This window comes from Eptatretus burgeri, chromosome 9 (genome assembly GCF_056783735.1).
Source record: "Eptatretus burgeri isolate ZD-2024b chromosome 9, Ebu_testis_v1, whole genome shotgun sequence".
In the NCBI taxonomy this organism is placed as follows: domain Eukaryota; kingdom Metazoa; phylum Chordata; class Myxini; order Myxiniformes; family Myxinidae; genus Eptatretus; species Eptatretus burgeri.
Genome location: NC_140969.1, coordinates 91970688 through 91981890, shown reverse-complemented (window position 1 = coordinate 91981890; position 11203 = coordinate 91970688). Strand labels below are relative to the sequence as shown.

Sequence of the window (11203 nt, the reverse complement as noted above, 5' to 3'; positions counted from 1 at the left end):
TGACTTTTACATTTTAATAGAATCTATAAGATGTATATAAACCCATAACTGGGTCATTTTACATCATCACTCAGGGGTGGACTTGAAGATCACACGGTCACAGCAACATGCAAGGCAAGTTCACAACCCGAAGACCGATAAACCAAAATGGAAAAAGTTAACACGCATACTCATACTCACCACCACCCCCCCCCCCAAACCCTTTCATACAAAAGACAAACATAAGAAATGAACACTGTGTGCTCAAACTGAATCATATGTGCACCAACTTTACAACTTACGCCAAAGGCCTGTGTGGAGTGTCACCATGGAGAAATTCTAGCATGCACAATGCCAATGCAGGCCGGGGCAACGTGACAATTTACAGTTAAAAGCAGGAAACCTACCAACAGGAACCTCTTAATCAAAAAAAAAAAACACACACACACACACACACACACACACACACACACACACACACACACACACACACACACACACACACACACACACACACACACACACACACACACACAAAGAACCTCGTTCTCACGTCTGGCTAGAGCAGACGACCCGAGCAATTTTGAAGTCGCGTTTATCGGCCGAAGAAGCAATAAGCCACTGCTACACCACAACCCATTTGCAGATTGAGGATATTCATGATCACTAAAACGGTAAACTACAGTGCAAAGAATGGAAGCTGCTTGATTGGTGTGTCACACAGTACACCATTTCAAGCCGAAAGCTGAACTGACGAAGCCAATTGCAGAATCAATGCGATAAAACAAATTTTCTCCATATACACCTCGTTTTACACTTGGAACTGCAAAGGCAAATGCAGCCTCATCTTGCCAATGACAAGTGCTTGCCCGACGACGGTGATGTTTGGCACAAATAAGAGAATGTGTCACGGATAAACTTTTTCTTTAAATGGCCAGAAAAAATAAAATAAAAAAAATGGAACGAATGAAAAATAAAAGGAGGTAGGCTGTGAAAGAGAAGCATGTCTGGCTGTAGCTTACAAGCGGTATACAATGATAGCAATGATTGCTTGGAGAAGGTTTAATGCTAGAAAGTTTACATATATTCTCTCGTGCATTTAATGCGGCGTTACTTTCCACAATGACATGGAGCCCCTCCAATACTTAAGAGGTTGGGCTTGAAATTTTAATTGGGCCGGTTTATGGGATGAAGTTGAAGTCAACTTTGATAACGTTCGTGCCAAAGAACAAATCACAGCCTTAAAAACCGGTGCAAGGCCAAGAAGTGAGGCCAACGCAGGAAAGGACAGGAAAAGGGAAGCGCTGTTCAGGCAGTGGTGTGTGTCGGGGTGCTCGGATGGTTCAAACACATCGTCTTGCAGAGCCAACCCGCGAAGTCCACCTCCTCCGCTTCAGCCCGCTTGATAAACGAGTGGATCTGTCATGGAATTGATGCAAAAAGTGGAGGATTTTCAGAATGTTATCTTGGCGTACTGACCAGGCAAAAAGAACAAATGAGGAACGATTTGCGAATTGGACATGGGGTAGGGAAAACTTGAGATAAATGAATGGAAAAAAATAAAAACATCTGGTGCCAGGCACAACAAATCCTGCCCATTTAAGGCATAAAGTTATTTTGGGGATCAAATTTAAATTTGATACATCCTTAACCTGAATGTTGATTATAAGGAAGAGAATAAGGAATATTTTAGTCGTAGTTTGAAGTCAATTAAAACATTTTTGACAAAGTTATGACCGTAAAATGATTTTGACCTTTCAAGGCCACGTAAGATCAAAGGTCATGGTGTCAAATGAAAGCCAATAAAGGACTATATAGATATATATATCTTCCATAGTAAACACGCATATTCCTCACCTTTTTTGATTTATAATGGAAAATTTGTAATTTTGACTGATGACCATGACCCCCAAAACTTCAGACATGCATTTTCACTATAGGAATGGGTAGGATTATAAGTGACAAATAGAATAAGGTTCACTATAAGCTTAGTTTGAAGTATATCAGATCATTTTTGACGAAGTTATGAGCGAAAAACAATTTTGATCTTTTCGTGACCTTGACCTTTGATCCAATTGGACCCAAAAGTTAATGGGGTCGTCCAAGGTTCATTGCCCACCTGTGGATTAAATTTGATAGTGTTTGCTAAAGCCGTTTTGCCGTAAAGTTTCTAACAGATAGACAGACAAAAAAACAAACGGACAAACAAACCGGACGATTACAATATCCCGTTCCCTTCCTCCGGGGGGGCGGGATAACAAAACAAAAACAGCCAGGTATCCTTCAAAAACTCACCATTAAATACTTCAAGTCTGCTCTATCTGTTGGAATCTTGATGAGACTGTGGGGTGAGAAAAGATAAGAAGGGTGGAGGAGAGGCAGGGGGAGAACAGTGCCCGAGGAAATTTAAAAAATAAATAAAAACAAAAGAGGTAAAATATAAAGTAGAGGAAAAAGAGGTGGGGGGGAAATACAGAAGACACCAAAACCCACCATTTGTTCACAAAATCCTGGAAGTCTTGGGTGAAGGCACCAATGGGTAGTTTGGGTGGTGGCTGTTAAGTAACGAAGAATGAAAATAAACACAATACACTCGCATTGTACAAATTTCATTGGAACAACACATTTTCCAACCATGGGTTGTGGAGCCAAACCTCATTGACGATGTAATCTAGCAGCTCAAAAATCGCCATTGGTGGTCGGCTATCCACACCATATGCTGTGAGAATGAAACGAGGCATACTGAAGATGGAAGGTAGTTGTTAAACTTGATGTAAAAAGATTTTGAAAACAAAACAAGCTAAATGTAGCAAGCATTTCATTAGGTGGTTGGGATTTGGGGGGTTGGGGTGGGACAGCACTTTCTGGGAGAAACGAGGAAAGAAGGCCAGCGAGCTTGAGGCTTACCGCTCCCCGGCCGGCCTGGTGGTCGAGGACGAGGCGAGGTGCTGTTCCCAGGCTCCACCGCATCGCACATAGCATGCCCAAAGATGTTCTCGAGCTCTTGGACATCAGGTGGAGGAATGGGATAGCGTCCGACTGCCATTTCCACCAGCGAGAGACCCATGCTCCAGATATCCGATTGCACAGAATAATGTGTGCCTTGCAATCTCTCTGGCTGGGGTTTGTTTGGAAAAAACACAACAACAAACAATCAAGCAAAGGTGACTTGCGTCAGAGAGTTTGTTGAAGCCGATGAAGGCACATTAAGCCTGATAGCAAATAAGGATTCACACATTTAAGAAGAGATTTTGTTCAGGGATGAGGGCAGTGGGTGTTTGAGCACATAAATAGTACTGACCGAGTTGGAAACGATGGATCGATATCCGCTTTTAAACAGCATCCATCATTTCCAAACAATTTCAGGAAATCGACCTTCTCGTAAACGTACTTTAAAAATGTCAAATACAGATTAAAAGGCTGTTAAGAAAGACAAATGACAAGTCACAGGTGTACCATGACAGGCATGATTGGAAGAAATTTTAAAATGCCACAGCACAGGAACAACTCAACACGGCAATTGCACCCAAGACAAGTTTAAATGTTCGGACTGCTTGCTTCAAGAACACATTTGGTCATAAGTTTAGAATGAAGGAACAGCTTTAAAAGAGTCTCTTAATAAACCCACAAACTTTTGGAGAAAATGCTTTCACAGGGGAACATACCTCTAATAATTAAATCAACGACCTCAGTTTTTAACCCACGCAGCAGGAGACAGGGGTGTGTTTGTGTGTGTGCGTGTGTGTGTGTTATGGTCTTTGTGCCTTTAGTAGGTGGTAGTGGGGGATGGGGGTGGTTGTGGACCAGGATTGGACCAACCTCATGCCAGTCAAACTCACTCATCCAACCAATCTCACCCAACAACTTCACTCATCCAACCAATCTCACACATCAAACTCACACTTCCAACCAATCTCACCCATTAACTTCACTCATCCAACCAACCAAAGTCACCCATCAAACTCACTCATCCAAACAAACTCGTCCCACTACAGGTACTACTAATGATTGTGTCAAAACTCACCTGGCAACCACTGACCCAACGAAGCATGTAGCGCCGAATCATTCCGGAAAAAAAAAATGTTTTTTTCAAAAACATTTTGAGACGAGAATCATGGAAATCATGCGTAATTTCGGTCGATTTTTTTTTACTAGAAACTAGTTTAAAACTACTAAAGTTAGTATATATAAGCTTGTACGAAATCACGCGTGATTCCCGTAATCAAAACATACAAAATGGCGGCCGTCTCAACGAAGGTTGAATTCTGTGCTAAAATCGCCCAAAATTCGTCTAAAACTGGTAAAAAAAAAAAAACCCCCCCCACTAAAACATGGATTAGCCACAGTGGCTAATGGGTGGTTTAAAATATTAGCCACAGGTAAGGGGGATTCGCCCTGTGGCGACGTGGCGAGTGGCAGCGCACACCCAGTACACCATTTGATCAGTAAATATGCATGATCAGTCATAAATCCATAAACCGTCATGCTACATCGCTAAATTTATCAAAATCACTGGATTAATGAGGCACATGTTAATAATCACTACATATATAAATACTGTCGCTGTGGTTGACGGGGGAAATACAAAACAGGCCAAAATATAGCAAAATCTTGTTTTGGTTTCACAACCAAAAGTGTACTATACTTTCTAAAACTGTCACATACATGGTAAATGCTGACAATGATTACATAAAAAAAAAACTTTCCCAGTTCAATTTCTAACAAAATAATACCAACTGGTTGGGTAAATAATGTATCATTTATTAATAAAGACAACATCATGTTTCCCCCATCTTTTGTATGGCTGTCACAAAGTGAACAATTGCTGCCATTTGGAATCACATTTTCATTCAACCTGGTTAACAATGCTAATGTTAAAATCCTTCAATGGGAAATGATATTGTTACGAATTTCGCCCACCCGGCGTACGATTGGCCATGTAACTTGAATCGCGACGCGTCGCCCACCGGAACGGACAATTCAGTCGTGACCCTCCTGGAACTACCGCCAGGAGCCAATCACGGGTGGGGGTTTAACCTCACCCCAACCCAGTCCGCATTCTACCCGCGCAAAATAGGGTGAATCGCCGATATACCTAAGTACCCACGCGGGTAGCGTACTGAGGAGTTGTACCACGCCGCAGGTCGACTTCGGACACGAACCGCTTCAGCGGCTCATTCCGTGCTAAAGGGATAACCGAGCGGAGTTATTGCCGACCTCGACGGTTCAGTTTTACTTATCAGGTGTTTCAACCCACTACCAATCCCTTCCATGATGCAAGATGGAACTTTCAACCAGAGGATAGGACGCAACGAAATGGGAAACAATTTGACAAGCACTTTTATTTCTCACACACACACACACACACACACACACACACACACACACACACACACACACACACACACACACACACACACACACACACACACACACACACACACACACACACACACACACACACACACACACACACACACACACACACACACACACACGCACATATAACAGTCAAAACAATAAAAGCAACGCAGAGCTACAACCGAATAAAGCAATGTACAAGCACTTATACGGGTTTACTTAATAGACTGGTGCCACACACACACATTTACACCAAAAGCAAAGAAAATACAAGCCACCCTCACAGGTAAGGAGGCAGACAGGTTTGTGAGCGCTATCTCAGCACGGATGGAGGGGGGGGGGAATTGTTGATGCTCGGGGTCGGGAGAGGGGAATGGCGGACGCTCCGTCCCGCTAGCGGGGTCTCGGGACCGCACCGACTCCGGCGAACTCTCGCCAGAGTCCTCTTCCGTGTTCCTGCTTCACTCCGCGACTCGTCCCTCGACCCAGCAACGACAACCTCCACGATAGTCTTGACTCGACCAGCCCAACCAGCACAGCACCTACAGCTCAGCACAACCCAACACAACACTCGGCACGACACTCCAACTCAACGACCCACGAGTCGCCTTGTGCTCGCGTCTTTATAGACCGGAGGAAGAGCGTGTATGCTAATTCGCGGATCAAAACGCGCTTGGAGGTGGGGCCACGCCACCCGACGTTCAGCCATTGGTCAGGCAAAAAGGGGCGTGAGCCTCTCCTGATCCGAATTCCTTCCTAAAAGGAGTCCACATGCATCGCGCTTGGGGGCGGGGCCACACCACCCGACGTTTAGCCATTGGTCAGGCAAAAAGGGGCGCGATCTCTCCCGATCCGAATTTCCTCTCCCGTAAAGACATCCATTTGTACTCGCGGCTCGACGCGTTTGGCAACAATTACCGAATGGGCCCTGGACAGCATGACGTTCGGTGTTGGCAGGTGGTGTGGTTGATGGTTGTGGAAGGAGAAAGGCGAAGGTGGTGGGGGGTTTGCTGTGGTGGTTTGGTTGTTGGCGGGCGTCGTTTGATAATGGCAGTGAAGCGATGTTTGCGGGGTGGAGTTGTGGAGGTAAAGAGGCGAAGGTGGTGGTGTTTGAGTTGTTGGCGGGCTTATTGGTCCAAAATAACAATAAAGTAAAATGGCTAACTCAAAGCGTCACAGCCCGGATGAATCACACATATTCCCTTTAAACAACGGGTGTGGACTAACTACACGTCAGGTCAGGTATGGGAGCATGTGCCAGAACAGCGCGTCGCTGCGTCCACTTTCCGCCGGTACTCCAGGGGCCTCCGTCTGGCCATCCCCCAGGCAGATGCCAGGCCCATCCCCATCTCCTTGAGATGATGGTCAACCTGCTGCAACCATGAGGCACGTGGTCAGCTCACTGGCCTCCTCCACTCATGAGACTCCCTCGCTGAGAGAATCTGGTGAGCAGGATCAGCATCAGGAAAACGAGCCACATGTCCATACAGCCGCAACTGACACTCACGGACTATGCAGGTAACAAATCTCATCCGAGTCTCTCTCAGCAACCGCTCGGACACAAAATCCGACCAGCGATAGCCAAGGATTCTCCGAAGACACCTGGTACCAAAGGAATTAAGTCTCTGTCTCAGATCCTTGGTCAGACTCCAAGTCTCGCACCCATAAAGCAAGACTGGAAGTACCAAGGACCTGAAGACTCGGACTTTCGTCCTCCCGCACAGGTACCGACAGCGCCACACCCCATGATCCAGTGAATCCATGACTCCCCAGGCCCGATCCAGACGTCTATTGACCTCTGACTCGCAGCCAGCAGAGACATGAATATCACTGCCAAGGTAAGTGAATCTCTCCACGACCTCAACATCCTCACCACAAATAGACACAGACAGGACAGCAGCATCCAAGATGTCACCGAAAGCCTGGATCTTAGTTTTGACCCAAGAAACCCGTAATCCCAGCGGCTCCGACTCCTCATTCAGCACTTCGAGGGCCCCCAAGAGGATGTCTAAAGTCTCCGCAAAGATGACTGCATCGTCTGCAAAATCAAGGTCCGAGATCTTGACATTCCCAAACGATGCACCGCAGCTTGATCTCTCCGACATCCTCACTAAAATCCAGTCCATACAAGTGCTGAAAAGTGTGGGGGAAAGTACACATCCCTGACGAACTCCAATAACAACTGGAAATAAGTCAGAGGTGGTATCACCACACTTCATAGCACTCTCAGAACCAGAGTAGAGTTCAGACATCAGATCGATCAGTTTTGGTGGCACCCCACGAAGACCAAGAATCCTCCAGAGGACATCCCGATTCACTGAATCGAACGCTTTACAGAGATCCACATAGGCTGCAAGCAGCCCCTGCCGAAACTCTCGTCTGCGTTCGGTGAGGACACGAAGGGCAAGGATACGATCAATCGTTGACCTCTTTGGTGTAAAGCCTGACTGCTCTGGACGCTGGTGCTCAAGCAGATGGTGGCGAACCCTATCAAGAATTATCCGAGCAAAGACCTTGCCCGGCACTGAGAGCAGCGTCACCCCTCGGTAGTTGTTGCAGTCTTGGCGATCACCCTTCCCTTTCCAGAGAGGGACAACAAGGCCCCTCTTCCAGTCAGTTGGGATGATGCCTGTGTTCCAGGCAGAGCACAAAACTGCATGCAACGACAGGAGTGCAGCATTTCCACCAGCCTTGAGAAGTTCGGCACGGATGCCACAAATCCCTGGAGCTTTGCCCCGTTTCAACTGGTTCACCGCAGCCCGTGTTTCCACAAGCGAAGGTGGACCACAGTTGATTCGAGGGTCAGCAACAGGGATTGTAACACCCTTGACATTCAACTCGACAGCTGGGGGATCAGCCTGGTACAACCGCTCAAAGTAACCGGCCCAGCGGGCCTTCACTTCAGACTCCTCTGTCAAGAGCCTACCACTCTCTGCTCGAACTGCAGTGCTCCGAGGGATGGGCTTGGATGAACGTAATGCGCGAATTCCCCTGTAAGCGGGACGAGAATCACCTGTCCACAGGTGATGCTCTACCCCCTCACAGATTCCTCGCACATAGGCCTCCTTGTCCACCCTCAGTGCACGTACAGTTTTACGCCTCAGCTCTCTGAACAGCTCAGCTCTGCCATTCAGCCTGGCCCTGCGACTCTGGTCAATGGTATCCAGTGTCCCTTGAGAGACAAAATTCTTCTTTGCCCTACGGTGAGTTCCAAGACATCCACCGGCAACATCAAGGACGGTGGTCTTGAAGGCGCTCCACAACTCTTCAGGACCCCCCAAAGCACCCAGACCCCCCAAGTGTCCACTCAGCCTGTTCGCAAACTCCTCAGCTACTCTCTCATCCCTGAGCTTGGCAACATCCAGCCTAGGCTGGGATGGTACCATTCTCCAGGATTTAAGGTGCAGCTTTAGAGTTGCTACAACAAGCCTGTGGTCAGTATTGAGGAACTGAGCACTCCAGTCGACCCTGCAGTTCTGGATCATCCTCCAACGACCGTCAATGAGGACATGGTCAATCTCCTTTGCCACACCGCCAGCGTTGGAATACCAAGTCCAGCGATGAGCTTGTGGGTGCTGAAACCATGAACCAGCCACCCTAAGTCCATGACTTCTTGCAAAGTCAAGGAACTTAGTGCTATTCTGGTTCATAGTTCCTGACCCATGGGGACCAACACACACCTCATAACCATCCCTATCAGTTCCAGTCGATGCATTGAAATCCCCCAAGACTAGAAGTGTATCTCGTCTGGGGCACTGATCAACCACAGACTCGAGTGTGGCGTAGAATGCATCCTTCACGGTGAGATCACTCGCCTCAGTCGGAGCATAAACAGAGACCAGGGAAATGACACCTAAGGAGTGACGAATCCTTAATCTCATAATACGCTTGTTGACCGGTGTTACCTCAATTATCATTGGGGTCAGCTTATTGGACACAGCTACAGCAACTCCTTGGGTATGGTAACCATCAAAGCGACCAGACCAATAGTAAGTGTAACCACCCACCATTATCTCGCCGCAATCCGGTCTCCAAACCTCAGAGAGAGCTGCAATCCCGATGTCCAAATTCTTGAGCTCAGATGATAACAGAGACAGGTGATCATCCTCTCTTAGGGATAGGACATTCCAGGCACCCACCCAAAGGGACCGCCTCAGGTTAACCCAAGGAGACCGCCGTCTGGTGGACGACACCGACGTCTGGTGAACTACACATGAACTTATCGATATATCGAACCTGAGGACCTTTCTGGTGTATTGCAAATTTCCACAGCCTCAACAATATTATGACTCATGTTTGGATTAATATTCACCAGTCAATCCATTAACTGTATAGAATAGGATATGCCTTGCCCATCCTTTCAAAATCATAGTCTGGTGGGGGTGTGATTGCTGTAATGATTACGTATTACTTGTAGATCGGCTGTGGCATTCCTACACGTGACCGACAACAATTTTATTCCACACAAGGGGGACACGTGCACTGGACAATTAGTCAGATTCTCATACATCATGGTGAATAGGTTTTGGCAGATGTCATTGCTGCACATGCATGCACCTCTGTACTTTAACCACATGGATCTACAGACACATCTTGCACATCGTTGATTGTTGCAGCATTCATGTTTGGGGCAAGTCGACTGACGAAAATTAAGTCCTCCATATGTTTCTCTGTGGTCTCAGAAGGAGATCCACGTCCAAGATTGTTAAATAGAGCTGCATGCTTCGAAGAATGCCTTGGAATTGCTGCCATTCCCACTCAGTCGCCCAACAATGTCACATCCTGTTAAGGCATGATATGCAAGAATGTTCCTTCGGAGAGTTTGAGTTAACTGGATGGCAATGGAGGGCAATAAAGCATCGCTGTTGTGCAGTTTTTGTTCTCATCCACATCTCTTCACTCAGTTGTGCTGCGAAGTGAACCAAGAGCACAAACACATCCGTGTGTGCACACGAGATGATGAGACGTTCGAACCCTGCTTGACATGCTGCTTCAGCATGTAGTATCGTACTATAATGTGTGTATCAGCCTCTTCTTGAGTTGATTAAAGATGGACATTTGATCCATGAGATGATTCTGCAGTATTTTCATCAGCAATGCCTCTAGATGTGATCAACTCACAATTTTGCAACATATCCTTTGCTTTGATCAGAATTTGAGGACTCAAAATGACTCAGATTCAATTTCTTGTCTGGAAAGTCGATGAATTGTTTCCAACTGACAGGTAAAGGAACATCACTGCCATCAATCTTCTGGCATATAGATCTGCTTGGACCTGCTCGTTTTGCTTGAATACCAGATTTGATTGACTTTCCTGTATCTATCAAAAACACCATCTACCCTTCCTTCCTCCTCCTCCGTATGCAGCACAAGGCTGCGGGGTAGCATCATTGGCTTTGGGCGCGGCTGTGCTGCTGATGCAATTCCCCGATTGCCAGTATACTGGTATTCATTTCGCTGACCTTGGAAGGCTGACGGGCTGAGTCAACCTCACCTTGTTGCAATTCAACGGCTGATAGAGGCGAAAAACTCAGCACCCTAACATCACAAGCCAGCCACCCCAACCACTAAGCCAACACCAGTGTTATACATATACCCTAAAGCATCTTTCATGGAAATGACTGAATACTGCATTACTCAATGTATCAGAAAGATCCTCAAATGGATTTGACCTGTTGGTTTTCCAATTGCTTGCACCAAGGCTTGACCATCAATAATGGTGCAAGTTTTAAGTTCTGTAGTTCGAAGGGTCTCAATGCTCACATCTTCCTTGAGGAGCTTTCCAAGTGCAGCCTCATTTGTGAATCGTATATTTCCAGCTGTCTGCTATGGAGAGTGGGACCAGTGATCGTCAATGAGATAA

The 11203-nt window shown here is 46.5% G+C and overlaps 1 protein-coding gene across 2 annotated transcripts in view; it reads right to left on the bottom strand.

Moving 5' to 3' along the window:
• The window catches only part of MAP2K1 (mitogen-activated protein kinase kinase 1), a 32026-nt gene continuing 20823 nt past the window's right edge, over positions 1-11203 (bottom strand). For both annotated transcript variants that reach the window (XM_085896104.1, XM_085896106.1), the window contains exons 7-11: positions 2887-3097; positions 2634-2698; positions 2473-2534; positions 2275-2320; positions 1-1398 (exon numbers count right to left, since the gene is read on the bottom strand). In XM_085896104.1, the coding sequence (XP_085752230.1) occupies positions 1288-1398; positions 2275-2320; positions 2473-2534; positions 2634-2698; positions 2887-3097 (495 nt within the window). In that variant the 3' untranslated portion in view covers positions 1-1287. The remainder of the gene's footprint in view (positions 1399-2274; positions 2321-2472; positions 2535-2633; positions 2699-2886; positions 3098-11203) is intronic.